At 42.3% G+C, this 16,622-nt stretch overlaps 1 protein-coding gene across 2 annotated transcripts in view; it reads left to right on the forward strand.

Annotated features, from left to right (window-relative positions):
* The window catches only part of NGEF (neuronal guanine nucleotide exchange factor), a 917,586-nt gene that overhangs the window by 50,820 nt on the left and 850,144 nt on the right, over positions 1 to 16,622 (forward strand). Inside the window, exon 2 of one of the 2 annotated variants that reach the window (XM_086943849.1) lies at positions 8,263 to 8,313. The exons of the other annotated variant lie outside the window; for it this stretch is intronic. Within the exon in view, the coding sequence (XP_086799975.1) occupies positions 8,263 to 8,313 (51 nt within the window). The remainder of the gene's footprint in view (positions 1 to 8,262; positions 8,314 to 16,622) is intronic. 2 annotated transcript variants of the gene reach the window in all.

Here is a 16,622-nt window from a genome sequence, read left to right on the forward strand (position 1 = left end):
TTGTCGGTCAAAAAAGAACTGAGAGCGGAGGGCATTCAGTACTCCTTGCTGTTTCCAGCTAAACTTAGAATTATCCTGGATGGCAAGACCTGCTTTCATGAAACACCGGAGGAAGCATGGTCATGGCTAGAATCCTACAGAGCCGGAAAAGATGGCGGGGACCGAGGAGCTCAGGGAGACTCAGAAGACCTACCAACACGCAAATCGCAGCGGCTCCGGAACAGGAGACGAGGTCTGCGGAGACCGTCATCTCCGCAAACTGAATTAGAACGACGGGAAGCGCTGGAAGCAGCATCTGCCTTATCAGGAGAAGGAATGATGCACTCCCAGGAACACTCGGACTCAGAAAAGGGCAAGGATAGCTCGGAAGTTGAAGTTTCAGATGGGGACAGTACGAGGTTGCCATTGGTTACACCGGCAACAGCTGATGGGATGCTAGATGAATGAGGACCTGGGCCTTGGAGGGGTAATACAAGGAAGCTGTGAACGATGGAAGACGAGGAGAATACGGTCGCTATGAGGGAGACATGGTGTTGATTGTTTGAGATGGGGGGATATCTGTTCAGTTACGCTTAAGAACACGATGAGCCAGGACACCTAACTGGAGACCATTGATTCAAAACAGGTGGACAGGGGAGGAAAGGTAAATCGAGTTACTCTGGGTTCCGGGGCGGGAGTACATTCACAGTTTACGCAGTAACCCGTTGGCACTGAGCACCCCTCATTGCCCATAAGGCATACCAACAGTACCTGCTGACGGATTTAGATGTGTGATGACTGTTGATATGGTTTGGATGGGGACTAGCGATTTGGTTCTAGGTCCTGTTCTTGGGGGTTGGGACACCGGGGAAGTTAAGGAATCAGTTGGGTTAGGGAGGTAACCAGTGTGTTTACGAAAGTGCGAACTACAATGAGGACATTACTGTATAACGATGGGGGCGTTACCTGATTTACGTTGTAATACCTGGAATGTGAGGGGACTCCACACAATGACGAGGCGCCACAAGATCCATGCATACTTAATTAGGAGAGGGATACATATTGCACTGCTTCAGGAAACCCACCTCACAAAGGGGGAGGGTCTAGCTCTGCAACAAAGGTGGAAAGGGCAGGTATTCAACACTACATACTCTGCGTTCGCACGGGCGACATTAATCTGGATTAGAGCTGGGGTGCCATTTCAGGTAACAAAACAGACTGTTGACCCTAACGGCAGATTTGTAGCGGTTGAGGGAAGATTATGCGGTAGAGACATAGCGCTCTGTAGTGTATACGCTCCAAATGTTGAGCAAGCGCGCTTTCTCGAAGGTTTGTCTGTTACGCTGGCCCATTATCTCACAGGCCTGGTGGTGTTGGGTGGGGACTTTAATTCCATCGTAGATGCCTCAATGGACAGGTCACATCCCCATCTGATGGGTTCCTCTGTGATTAGATTAGCTGGGTTTAAGCGGGAATGGCAAAATAGATGGGATCTGGTGGACATATGGCGCAAGCAACACCCACATGACAGGGACTACTCTTATTTCTCCGGGATGCATGACTTGCATGTACGATTAGATGCGGTGCTACGCTCAACACAATTAGCACCTTCAATAGTGTATTCTGAATACCTTACCAGGACATTGTCTGATCATAACCCCCTGATGTTCAAGGTGCACTGGATGGCAACAGAGTCTGCTATCCCCACTTGGCGACTATGTCCTGCGACATTGACTGACCCGGTCTTCCAGAGAGAAGTAGGGGAGGAGATAGTGCATTACTTTGCTGACAATGCCGGCACAGCATCCACTAGAGAAATGGAGTGGGATGCTTTTAAGGTGGTGATAAGAGTGGTTTGCATCAGCAAACATGTAGGAGTGAGGAAGGTATTACTGCAGGACGTGGACAGAGCCGAAAGTAAACTAGGAGAAGTCGAACTTGCCAGACCAGGGCATCCTGAAAGACAGGCAGAGATAGTTGAAGCCAAAGAAGCGGTAGCAGTAGAAATTGAAAGATTACGTTATTTTGATTATAAAGCCTTCCTCACGAAAGTGCACACTGAGGGAGACAAGGCAGGGACATTACTAGCCTGGCTGGCCAACACGGTGACGAGGGGATCGTCGATTTTAACGATAGAAGACAGGGACGGTAGGGAGGTATTCACCCAACGTGAGATCCTGACCCGGTTTTCGTTGTATTATGAGGCATTATATAGTAGCTCATTAGAGGCAGATGAATCTGACATTGACTCCTTCTTGGATGGGTTGCTCCTCCCACAACTAAAAGACGAACAAGCACAATGCTTGGGTCGTGAAATAACGCTGGAAGAAGTTAGGAGTGCCATCAAGTATATGGCCTGTGGCAAAACGCCAGGAGTAGATGGACTGCCTGTGGAGTTCTATTGGCAATATGTGGACCTACTAGCCCCGAGGTTATTGGAGATATATCAGGAGGCGAAAGAACTAGGCAAGCTCCCTGGATCAATGAGAGAGGCAGGAGTGATACCATTATTAAAACCAGGGCGGGAAGGGAAAGACCCAGCTTCCTATCGACCGCTATCACTGTTGACCACTGATTACAACATTTTGAGTAGGATTCTGGCGACTCACTTGTTGCAACATATGACTGACTTGATTCATGAAGACCAGGCCGGGTTTATCCCAACACGGAACACAGCAACTAATGTGCGAAGATTGCTGAGGTTGTTGGAAGGGGCTCTGCCAGATGCAATGCAACCTATGGTATTTTTAGTCGACATAGAAAAAGCATTTGATAGTTTGGAATGGTTATATCTCTATAAGATCCTGGGTCGCTTCGGAGTAGGAGAGGAGTTTGTAGACTGGACAAGAGTGCTCTACACCTCCGCGGTGGCCAGAATAAAGGTGGGAGCATTGATATCACCCCAATATCAAGTGGCTTGTGGAACGAGGCAGGGATGTTCACTATCCCCATTGCTGTTTGCCCTAGCTATAGAACCGTTGGCGGCAAAGCCAGGTTAGGAACGAGCTATAGAGGCCTAGACTATGGAGGGTACCAACATATCATTGTATGCTGATGATCTGTTAATGTTCCTGGAAGACGCAGGTGATGCCCTGGAGGGAGCGGCAAATTTGCTATAATTTTTCGGAGGCCTTTCAGGGTTAAGAGTAAACTAGACTAAAAGTTGTCTGTTCCCAATGAAGGTTGGGGAAATGCCACTTCACATATCTAGAGATGTGCGCTGGGAACCGACCTGCTTGCAATATTTGGGGTTACACGTCTATCATGGAGCTAGTGATATGTTAGAGGGGAACATAGGGAGATGTGTGAGAGCACTAAAGGGTAGTTTGAACTTTATGGGCTAGTCTCCCGTTGTCCGTGATGGGTAGGATAGCGCTATTGAAAATGATGGCACTACCTAGATTGTTATACTACTTCAGGACGCTCCCAATTTGTGTACCGTGCTCGATCTTCAAAGCATTAAAATCTTTGATTGTAGGATTTTTTCGGGGATCTGGTAGGGGGAGGGTAGCCCAAGCGACACTGATACGGCCAAAAGCGGAGGGCGGATTAGCGGTCCCCGATTTTGAGCTTTACTACCTGGCAGCTCAATTACAAGTACTGACACAGGCGGTAGCAAAAGAATTTAGAAGTTCTGAAAATTTAAGGGGTAGGGGAATCCCACGGCACGTGCTGTCCTTCATTGTTATGCCACAAAAGCTAGACTTTAAGGATTTATCCACCGAAGAAAAGACGTTGCGGTTGTGCTGGAACCACTCTCAGCTAAGGGGAGGGGTGCTACACCCCTATGTGCCTGAAATTCCGCTGGGAATGGTCACAACATTACCGCATGGGGGGGACTGGACGCCATTATTAGATTGGGAACGAGCAGGGATCCAGGTAATTGGTGATCTATATGAGAACGGGGAGTTATTGCCCTATCAAGCATTGCAGGAGAGATATGATCTATCTAGAGGAGGGTTCTTAATGCATGCTGCGCTGGTTTTGGCGCTACGGGCACACGGGAGGGAAGGCCTCACTGAACTCACAACGACGATGGCATGCTAATACGTGGTGATGGCGGCCGGGAAATTTAAGGCAGTAACCTGCCTGTATTCTAGAATGCTGAATGAAGGGCTGGTGCCGCTAGACACACTGAAGTCGAAATCGGAGGCGGATATAGGGAAACCTATACCCGAGGCAGCGTGGGGACAAATAGTATGTAGGGCGTGGAAAAGCACGAGGAATGCAAGGTTCCAGGGCATACTTAACCCCCGGGCAAGATCAGAAAATATTTCCAGGCAGAGCATGCAGCATGCCCTCGATCTGCGAGCGAAGGGGCAGAGTTAGAACACATGGTATGGGGATGTCCTAAACTGTAGGAATATTGGAAAGACGTAGGAGAAGTGTTAAGAGGGGTTACGGACCGCCGAAAAAATTTTGATATAGCAACCTGCATACTGCACTGGTTCCCGCACACATCCAAGACTAAGGTGACGATCAAATTCATTGATATGAGATTAATATTAGCCAAAAGGGAAATCACAAGGCACTGGAATTCTGAGGATGGCCCCAGTAACAGGAGATGGAGAGCTGAGTTCCTGAAATGGGCAAGTAGTGAAAGCGCTACTAGACATCAACAAGCGCGACGTCTGGCCAACGAAAAAGTACTAGAAGCTGCGAAGGCATGGGAGGCATTAGTACAATCCTTAGCTGACCACTATGCAGAGGGACATCAGGCAGAAGGAACTGAGCAGGGAGAAATCACCTCACAAGGATAATATGGATCATTTTGAATGGCAGCCACATCATGCATTGAATATAGCAGATTGCCTGTAGTAACACACACTGGTGGGAGTGGGGGGGGGGGGAGTTGGGATTGGGAACAATTTTGTAGGAAAGTTATTGTATACAGTACAAAATTATATGTTATAGTTGGATATGAATAGCTTGAGTACTGCCGGACTAGCTGAACAAGTTATTGGATGACCCTTGAATGTTGGGCTAGGCAGGAATATGAATAAGGTTGAAATATGTGGATGTTGATCGACCCAGAAATGTATTTTACGTGCAAAAAACTAATAAAAAAATGTTTTAAAAAAAATTAAAGGTCATGAGGACTCTCCAAACCCTTTACAAATATCTACACCTAGAAGGCTCCGTTTCCAGAAAATAATTCACTACAATTTTTATTACGTACCATAAATTAAAGTTCTTTCAGGAAACCTCCTGATTACAACATCAGTCTCTCTCTGTCTCTCTCCGTAATTGAAGTGTAGTTTCTAAAACAGAACTCCTACAAATTTTCATATCGGACAGATGTAGCCTCTTCCACCTGTTTCCACCTCCTCAGGAAAATCTAAGTTGCGTCCCTCTTTTGAGTTTTTTCTGGAGAGGTCTTTGGGATGATTATTTCGACCGCTGAGTTACAAGTTTTTCAGTTCTCTCAAAATCACATAGAATTAAATTCTGGGATTCCACAAACAAGCACTAATGCTCACTCAGCGTGGATTCTGGTGTTCAAATTGTTATGGATGCCTTTCAAATATATCAAAGGATATGCGGTTAAGCCTGGAGACCAGGCCAGTCTCAGTCTCTCTCTCCTCTCCTCTCCTCTCCTCTCCTCTCTCCTCTCTCCTCTCTCCTCTCTCCTCTTCTCTCCTCTCTCTCTCCTCTCCTCTCTGTTTTCTCTCTCTGGCCAAGCTTTCCAGTTGATTCTTCTGCGTCAGAACGAGAGACACCCATTGATGGCCCTTCTTCAATCAAATGCTCAGGATAACATGCACCTTCATTTGGGTGTGGCCCCTTTGATAGAGGAGTTCCACCCAAGATGGCTGGCATGCCAGTAACTTTGGGATATGTGGTTCCCACAAAATAAAGTTCAGTGGTGGTTACCAGAGTTGTGATGACCATACAAGTAGTCTTTAAATGTTCTTGAGCAATCTGAGTTTTTCATCTGGCTGCTGAAGTAAGGTATTGCAAATTTCCATTCCTATGTGACTCTTAGAGTATATCCACTCGTATCCCTTCCCTATGTATCTAGAGATAACTCTAATCACTAGTATATGCAGTAGACCTTTCTACTCTACCATTCCTACGTGACTTTTAGAGTATATCCATTCATATCCCATCCCTATGTATATAGAGATAACTCTAATCACTAGTATATGCAGTAGACCTGTGTACTATCTACCATTCCTATGTGACTCTTAGAGTATATCCATCCGCATCCCTTCCTTGAATATCTCTTCCTTGTGTGATTTTGTAACTTGTACATTTGCAATTTTTTTCTGTTGGTATCTTTTATGTAACACATGTAATCCTAAATCCTTATGTATCGCACCTGGTTCTTATGTAAAGCGCTCTGACACCTTTGGGTAATGTTCGCGCTATATAAAATCGCATTAAATAAATAAATAAATAAATAAGAGTCTCCATCCAAAATGGTGTCTCACACAATTATTCAACAATACTTTTGTTAGTCATAATCGACTTAAGTAGTTTTCAGCTTGAAATCTGAAGGCACGCAGATTAGTGAGTCTTAACAATGCAATGCTCACAAAATCGGCGTTCCTAAAGTTCACTACACTACACTACACTACACGGAGGAAAGGCATTCAGAGAAGCCATGAAGCAGTGGCTTAAACCACAGTGGCCTCGCTACATGAGCTCATAAAAGTGCACTGTGAACAAAATAGCCTCAAGGCGCTATGCTAGCAGCGCTCTGTTGTATGAAGCCACTCACAGCACATGATATATTCTGCTTTACAGCCCCATTTGTTGCAGTTCTGGTGGCACCGTTATAGATTATTTGTGTTTTTATCCAGTGCCTTTGTGCAGTAAGAAGCATTTCGCCTGCTGGACATGCTCGCCTTTTATTTAATTAAATGTGGTAGTGTTATATAGCGCAGACAGGAGGGCTCTGAGGCGCTTTACATGTTACATATCAGTCCGTGTTTTTGATCAAATGAACATACGATGCCTGCATCACTGTCTTACATGCAGGAGCAGTGAAAGCAGCGTGTGTTTTTACACACCCCTTGCCGCTGCTGTTTCCTCACTCCCCAGTAGTCATGGTGTCGTCGTGTGAAAGATGAAAGGCTGAGCGGCCCATTCTTGGATCTCGGTGTCTGCCAACCGCGTTCTGCCCACACTTTGCTTGAGTGGTTTGCGTAATGTAGTCATGCACGACGGGCCGAAAGAATGTAGACTATGTGGGAGCAGTAAAGAGGACCTTGTCCACCGTGTCTGTATTTGCCCTAAATTATCTCAAGCACGAACCATTTTACTAAAACATGCCATGAACCTTAGAGGCATTAGGACATGCAGATCAGCAATTATAGCGTCCTTGGATCCAGCAGACACTTCATTGAACTGTCAATTAATAAAGTTCCTCTCTGTTCATGCACAAGCATTAAAAAAGAATCTTGTAACATCCTTCCAACAAAGTTATCAGTTCATGCATGGTGATCCTGGGTTATATTTACAAGAAGCGGTGCACAATTATCTTTATCTGGAGTTTGTCACAATTCATCTTCATACCATTTATTTTGGACTCCTATTGATATTTATTTACCGCTTTAATTTTAATTATCAACTTTTTCTATGTTACGAGATTAGTTCTTATTTGGTAACTGTATATAGTAGCTCGATTTATTGCCTATTAATTTTCTGATATTGTATATTTCCCCCCTTCCCCCCCCCCCCCTTTTTTTTTTAGTTTTTTCATTGCATAACTTGTTCTCACACTTGGAACTGCGAATTTCTTATCTTTTTCTGTCTGTCTTGTTTATTGTTTATTATGATGAAAACTTAAATAAAATATTTTGAACACAAAAAAAAAAGAATCTAGTGCCCTGCTCGCTAACACCGAACAAGACGGTCTGCTCAGTGGCAGACCGTACTCCTGAGCACAAGGTAGAGTAACACTAGAACACTGGGAGGAACATTCTTCAATTTTACATAGCAGTCGAGGGGTCAATCAACGCTCCAGATTCACTATTTGTAAACTACGCACGATGAAAATGTCTGCACTTTTTTAACAATGATATTTCTACACATGTAATTCTATTTGATCGAAAGACTTATATGACTTTTAGGAAAAATGTTATTGTAGTTTTTGTTTTAGTAATTGTATTGCTATGGTTTTAATTATCTGAAACAACTTGAACTTGTAATGTAGCCATGCGGTGGGTCTATGTGACACAACACTCTGTTTGTGCTCATGCATGACTGTAATGCAGTGTTTTAACTCTGGACGAAGCACTCTAGCATCGAACATTTGTGCACTGTTCTTTTTTTTAGGATTCAGAAAGAACTGGCTGCAATCAACCTGGGCCCCCCACCAAACTGCAGGTAAGTCAAAGTCCGACTGCTGTGTGCGCCTCGGTGCCCCCTGTGTAAGGTGTGCCCCAGTCTCTCTGGTTTGTGTTCTTTGGTGATTGGCACGTGCTCACTGGTTGTGGTAACTAATAATACTGGTGATTGGTATATCCATCCGTAATATTCTCTTTATTTTCTTTAGCTCTATTCTTTCCAGTTGTACTTTTTTTTATATAACTGGTATTGCTATGGATATTCTATTTAATGTCTGTTATCTGTCTTTTATATATTTGTGACTTGTTGCCATTAATATTACTGCTGCCCGAGGCTGACCTTCTGCTATTTGAGGTTTCCTTCAATCTAAGCGCCAAGAAGCTTACCAGGTGGAATACTTTTTAAAGTCTTTATGAAAAAGCTGAAATGCTGAGACATCTGTAAGACCAAAGACGGTGGCATTCGCTGTGCGACGAACAATAACTTCACCTGTCTCTTGCTTGGTTAGATTTATGTTTTTTGTGTTTTTTTGGCCCAAGAATGGTATCACATGTAAGGACCCTGTGCTTTTGATATACTTTATAGGACGGTGTATTCAAGGCCTGATCACTGTTTTTTAATTTTTTAATGTCCACCCGATTAACTAGATAAAGTAAATATTAAGATAATTTGATCCTCTTGTGGTATTTGTCTTGTGTCTCTTGTTGTCTTTGTGTTGTCATACTGCCGGTTCTATTTATTTCTATTTTTTTATGTTGATCTTGGTGTTGTGTTTATTTTTTGGAATCGCTCTCTTTTTTTTGCAGTTATACTTTGTCTCCAAGGACTGCCACTGTGGGCTTCCCTGACTCATGTTCCCCTCTGCTTTAAGCTCTGGTTTTAATGTGTGTGTTAGGGGAAAATATATCTATTAAAGAAACACCAAGAATAACAAGTTAACAATAGAATATGGGTTTATTACAATACTGTAGTGAGGATCAGTCACTACAGGAGAGATCAGTTCACCTCAAGGGAGATACAATTCTGTCTTTGCCCCAGCTTAGAATCAGCTATATTTATTCCTCCAAACCACAAGAGAAAAAGTTACAAGGATAGGATGGTTGTCACAAATGAGTAGATTAAAATCAGCAGAAACAGCAATTTCCTGAAAACAAAGCACATATAGATATGGCGGAAACCCCCTCAGTGGTTTTCCTGTTGTCATACTTAAACATTATTAAGAACTTTTTACACACATCTGTTTTCCTGTGAAGCAAGTGATTATATTTGTGCCTAACTCTTTTTGGCCACGCTAATCTGACCTCTGACCTATGGTTTTATCCATCATGCCTAGCATCGTGTAAGGGTGGCAGTGGTTTTCAACTGAAGCAACATCCATGTCATTATGAGCAGTGACAAGGCTTGCACCTGGGCCAGTTCATCCCGTGTGCGTGCTGAATCTATGTATGCATGCATTAGTAACACGATTGCAAAAGACATGATTGACACCTTCCAGCTCAGTCCCTCTAACAGATGGACTTGTGGTTCCAATCCTTTGTCCTAATCTACTGTGGAAACCCATCTACAAATTATAAAACACTGCCTGGAATGGGGTCTTCTTGTGTTTGGCTTCACTCATCTAGAGTATATATTGCCCAGTCATAAGGTAATATTTATTTGCCCAGTCATAGATATCATCGCCTGGTCCTGAAATGGGATACGCAAAATAGACAGTTGTGTTGTCTTTATGACACTTAGCTATCTTGATGCAAGTCAAATGAGGAAGATGTTTGTTTTCCTCCATTTTCCCTTCTTCTACTTTGTTATTTTTAGGACCCTCTGGCTTTGGCCATTTTTGTGGTCTCCTTTTTGGCCTCTTCTGGGTTTTTGCATCTACTACATGTTTCTGTGAATGGCTTTTCTTTATACTGCCCTTGGGTCTGCCTCAGAGTCTCTTCTGAATGGGCGAACAGCCAGGCTGTTGGGGCCATAGGTATGTGTGGTATTTAGTAGCCTTGTGCCATTCTGTACAGCTGTGTCCTATTTGGTCTCTTTCCAGAGTAGACCTAAACCAGGTTTTCTACAGGGGACCAGATAGCACTTTGGAGGACCTTGTTTTTATGTTTGAGTATAGAGGTTACACTGGACAATGCATCAATATCTATTTCATTAATAAATCATACACCTCTCTTTTCCCAACCTCCAAAACCACCCTGCCTCTGACAGGTAGGTAGGCCTGTTGAGTTAATACTTGTATTTATTTAAACTTTTTATATTCCAAAATTCTTTCATATGATCATATCCTTCTATTTATTTCTCATTATCCTGGAGATCCAACGTCTCCTATTCCTTGCATACTTTTCATTAACACAAGTTATTCTTCTTCCCTTTCAATTTACATTATTTTCATACATTCTTCTAAATAATCTAGTTTCGTTTGGCTGGTGAAACTATATGCAGAAACTAGTCTAACTAATGTCTTAGACTCGTTACACATTTGGATAAAATATTTTATTTTACTTTCATATTTATATCAAAATGTGATTGCAATCTCTAAAAACAACATACTTTTATAATGCTGTTCTAATGTACTGAGTTCTGCCTTGAGAATATTCTCAAATAATAACTGCTATATACCCTCAAGATATTCATCTGTATCCCTGTAGGATGTTTAAACATTTTTCCAATTAATTCTCTGGAACAATTATCTACTCTTCTAAAGTATCTAATGTTATTACATCAATGTATGTTGTCCTTAGACCTAAAGGTGATGTGGTGTCAATTGCTAAGCGCTCAAGGATTTCTCCCATTAAGGGATTATTATGTGGCACTGGTATTGGATGTCTACTGGGGTCATTGCATTTAGAAAAACCTACAACCTTACTGTTTTAAAGATGGACAATTAATTCAGGGACCTGTTGTGATGGACTACCTGAGTCCCCATGAGACATTTGTCTAAATAAAATCCTTTTCTAGAATTCTACAATATTTCTCACAAAATATGAAATCCTAAATACATAACATAAATATAAACCTACAATATGACATTAATTTGTGGCCACACTAAATTCATATTTACATACACAGGTTAATATATTGTAAAACTACTCATTGATTCTAAAATTATTTACTATTCTAAAACGACTTACTATTGCAAAAATAATGTACTAGGGCAAAAGCCACTACTGCTGGTCGCTTCTCCTGGACTCACAAGGAGGATTTTCACTGCCTGTAACCACAAACTGTGACTTCCAGGTTTAAGACCTGGGATGACTTGACGGTTCTGCCTTTTAGAACATATACTGGTTACCAAGTCTCAAATACTCTACCCTGAGCACTTCTGACTTCTTGAGTCAGGTCCCCTAGAACCTTCCCCTTCCGAACTGCCCACAGGAGCTCTAGTCCTTCTTAAAGCATGCATGCATCTCTCAACATAGAAATAATACAAAATAAAAACATATAACATATTCTATTGCCAACATGTCACTTGTAAAGTAAAAGGAACAAAATTTGCCCTGTTCTCACCTTTTAAAAATGCCAACTCCCAATTCCTACCGTCCCAGAGAAATGTGAAAGACCTTACAACAGGTGTCTTCTTACCTTCTTTTACCTGCGCAAATCATTTCAAGAGGACAGGAGGAATTTCAGGACATGGCACCAGGTGAAAAGAAGTGGAACTCCTGGCTGGAACTCCGCCAAAATGTTAGAGGAAAATATATCTATTAAAGAAACACCAAGAATGACAAGTTAACAATAGAATATGGGTTTATTACAATACTGTAGTGAGGACCAGTCACTACAGGTCGCCACAAGGGAGATACAACTCTGTCTCTGCCCCAGCTTAGAATCAGCTGTATTTATTCCTCCAAACCACAAGAGAAAAGTTACAAGGATAGGATGGACGTCACAAATGAGTAGATTAAAATCAGCAGAAACAACAATTTCCTGAAAACAAAGCACATGGAGATATGGGCCACATGGCCCTCGCATCTCATATTGGCAGAAACCCCCTCAGTGGTTTTCCTGTTGTCAGGCTTCAAACATTATTAAGAACTTTTTACATAATCTGTTTTCCTGTGAAGCAAGTGATTATATTTTTGCCTAACGCTTTTTGGCCGCGCTTATCTGACCTCTGACCTGTGGTTTCATCCATCATGCCTAGCATCGTATAAAGGTGACGTGGTTTTCAACTGAAGCAACATCCATGTCATTATGAGCAGTGACAAGGCATGCACCTGGGCCAGTTCATCCCGTGTGCGTGCTGAATCTATGTTTGCATGCATTAGTAACACGATTGCAAAAGACATGATTGACACTTTCCAGCTCAGTTCCTCTAGGAGATGGACTTGTGGTTTGTGGTTTTTGTAGTTCCAACATTTAAAACACTACTGGTTTCCCAAGTCTGGAAGAAGATATGATCTACGCTTTTTGCAGTAGCTTATCTATGTGACTGCAGGCCATGTCCTAACCTGGCAGGTTATATTCTGACACTGCAGTGAACTGTGTGATCTGCTAAGTTCAGCTAAACTCAATGTCCTTTGTAACATGCTTTTTTCTGACCTATTTCTCGTGCAGAGGCCTGGGCCTGTTTTTCTAATGAGGCCTAAAGCTGCTTTTAACTTGAAACTTATGCATAGAAGTTGTAGGTCTAAACTCTGTGTGTGTTTGCACAAAATGTATCCTATTTTTCCCTATATCATGTGACATTACTTTGTATTCCATTTTGAGTCTGGGCACCTAAAGGACTGTAAGGGGCTGTGAGTTTATGAACATTAAATATTTTCTAGGACACACTGCCACACGGGAGGCTTTCAACCCATGTGTTGCTGGGAAAGGCACAAGGGGCCTCGCTTCCAGGGACTGCCCCCGCCGCCTCCTGCCTGTCTCCTTCACTGCAGGCTGTGTGCACCAGAAATCTGAACAAGCATTTGCAATGCAATACGTCTCGCATTTATGCAAGTTTGAGCTCTTGACATTGCAAATGGCAATGCCTTTTATTTTTTAATTTTTTAAAACATAAATAAAAGGAATGTCATTTACAATGCCAATAGCTTAAACTTGCGTAAATGCGCAGCCTATTGTATTGCAAATGCTTGTTTTTAGTGGCGGGTGGTTCAAAATAGCATGGGTGGGGAGCTAATAATACTGATGTTACACAGTTCTTCAGGCATCATGCACAAATTTCACCTCCCTACAGTCATTACATTAGCCACCACCCCTCCGATGTTATTTGTTTGGCTATTAGTATTAAAATCCTCCGTGAATCCAACAGACGCAGCAGCGTGTTGAGCTATTACTAATATCACCTCCATTTGTTAAACAACTCATAATTGAAGTGCTAACACAACCCCCTTTCATTGCAGTCTTTGAACTGGGAGTTAGTTTTGGCTTACCCATATCTTCTTAAATACATGCCTTGGTCTTAGTACGAAAGATAAACAGCACATCCAGCTATCAGCGGGGGTTACTCAGCCCAGCCTCCTTTGGGTCTGATGGATCCAGACGGGCCCAATCTTTGCTCAGGCTAATCCTACACTACTGGACGCCGAGGAACGCGGTGCCAAGCCAGTCCCACCGTCTCCTCCTCCCAGCAGGCTGTATTCTATATATTATTATATTCACTATGTATTGGCCTACAGGAGAGACAATCAAATTCTAGATTCTCACTTTAACTTATAACAACCGTGATTGCTATCCTCAAGTCAAAGCGTAAAATATTGTTCCCGCTCCCCCTTTCAAATATAGCTAACAGAAGATCAACCACGTTTCTGGCTAGCCTTGAAGCGGTTAGGTCCATGCACTTTGCCGCTTTGTAATTGTGACAGCTTCTGCTAATTCGTTCACTGTAAATTCTTTGTCTAAAAAGGCAATGTCTTCTCACCAGTCATCAGAGTTTCTATGCCTACCGCATATGTCTACAGATCTTACACATAAGTATAATTCCTAGCTGTATAAAGATTGCAGAGCTATTTGAAAAAAGTTTGCCCAATTTGTGCACTCCCTATATCCGTGTTCTTGTTTAATCCTGCACTGCGCTCTACAATCTTCTCCCCTTTTTTTGTTTGTGCTAAGCCATGAAATCAATTTACTTGCTTTGTTCCACACTTCATACAATCATCTCTGCATGGTAAAATGTGCACAACGCCATGATTTAATGACTTACACTTTCATGTTTGAAATTAGAGCAGTGAAGCACCCCAGGGTAGGTATCTTCTAACTATTGTTTTTTCTAATTCCAGAAGTTTAATTTGGGCCTGCGTGGTTGCTCGCTGTCTCTCTTTTCTTTATGCATTCATTGCTTACATCACATTACCTCTACTGACTGTTTTTTAAGCCTCCAACGGCACTGTATGAGAATGAACTGATCCTATATTTCCCTTAAAGAATGTTGCTGAAGTATGTTAAGATTATTAAATATTTAGGTTTGACAGGTGTTAGGGACAGGGCTGTGTGGTTTAGGATGTCTGATGACATCCATAGAGAAGGTTGATTTCAGCCCTCTGGGGTGTGGGGGATTGTGTGGTCTTTGTTTTGGGGAGGGACTAGGAAACCTTTGGAGGGGTTTCCTTTGGGATCTATAGTGAGGGGTTTGGAGGTAAAGGAAAGGCAAACATAGAAGTTCAGAAATGCATGCAAAAGAGAGTAATATATTGTAGTTTTCACAGTTGTGTCATAGGAATGGCTAATTGACATTATACATACTGTGAATGTGAACAGTTTAAATAAACATTCTATAAAAATATTGGTAGAAAAAGAAGAGTCTTAAAGCCCACTTAGTTTGTCTAGAAGATATGCACATTACATTTAAAAATTGGCGAATAGTAGGTACATTGGGGTGTTATATGCGGGTGTGTACTGTGCAACAAGGGTCTCTATGTGCGGCACCGAGTCATGCACATTTCTTTGTGATAGTTAAAGAGATAATTGACCCGAGAGGTAGATGGATCATAGTAAAACATAAATGATGCTACTTGAATCTATGTTCGGTTTATGAACCAAATCAAGACAATTTCCAGATACTGACCTTTTAACTGATGAATTATTAGAATGGGGGACTCCACTGATTGTGGGGAGATTTAATTGTACTTTTTAAGACTTATGGATCTATGGATGAGCAGACTATTGATGTATGCGCGAGCATGGCTCTCCTTGCTATACCTTTTCCTCTAAATTCATGCTAAAAGAATTCTCAAATTGTTTTCATGTCTGATAAATAGAGAATAGGGAATTCACAGATTAACACATGCCTTAAAGTTCTGTTGGACCACAGTCCATTAATATTAGAGATCAAGCTTACCAATGTGAAAATATTTCCGTCACGATTACTGTTGGAATCCGGCTACATATATTTTATGCAAGAGTGGGTTGCATACTTTATGCATAATAATATAGGGAGTGCTGCACTCCCAATTGTAAGGCATACCTTTAACCCTTTACTGCTGCCGTCAGCCGTTGGCCGTCGCGAGCACTACCTCGCTGGTGCTGCGAACGTCCAACGGCCGACGCGGCCCGCCCACTCCACGGAACTGCCACACTGCCGCAAAAAAACAGCCACGGCTAAAGTGTTAAAGCAAGCATATTGGAGGACTACATTAAGCTTCGCAATAAGAACAGACAACATTCTGTAAGATCAAAACCGACAAGCATACTTGCACTTGGAACTACTAGAACATAAACATATTCAGGTGTAGAAAGGGTCCATCTGAGGCATCCATACAGGAAAATATGCTACAGCTAGTGGCTGCTGTTTGGCAAAAATACATATGATGCGTTAGCTTGGAAATATGAGATTAACAAAAATACATCCTATGAGTATACCAAATTCTGACAGAAAAGATAAGTCATAACTTGCCGATATATTTTGTAGATTACATCAAAATGCACCGGGGTATCTGATCCGTGGCTGACACTGTTCTCAAAATATTCTACAAATGCTATCTGAAGCTATATTGTGAAAAATGTATTCTCAGGGAAGAAACTGCAATACTATATTTAGATTCTAGTGACTAACATATCAGAACTTTCCTATGACTAGCTGATAAACAGAATAGGCCGTTATGACTCTCCCAGCGGGGGAGGGTTTTGAAGGGTTTCTTAAGTTGTGTTAAAAATTAGGTCTTTGGTTGTCAGAGTATGCACCCTGTGCAAGCAGGAACCACATTCCTAGTCAGGGTAAGCTAGATACACACTAAAAGATAACCTGTGCTCACCCACTGATGCTTGACACAGAGCAGTCAGGCTTATCTAAAGAGGCAATGTGTAAAGTATTTGTGCAAAAACACACACCACACACCACACACCACACACCCCACACCCCACACACACCCCACACACACACCCCACACTCCCAAAAATACACCACACAGTGT

This window comes from Lissotriton vulgaris, chromosome 11, assembly GCF_964263255.1.
Source record: "Lissotriton vulgaris chromosome 11, aLisVul1.2, whole genome shotgun sequence".
Taxonomy (NCBI): domain Eukaryota; kingdom Metazoa; phylum Chordata; class Amphibia; order Caudata; family Salamandridae; genus Lissotriton; species Lissotriton vulgaris.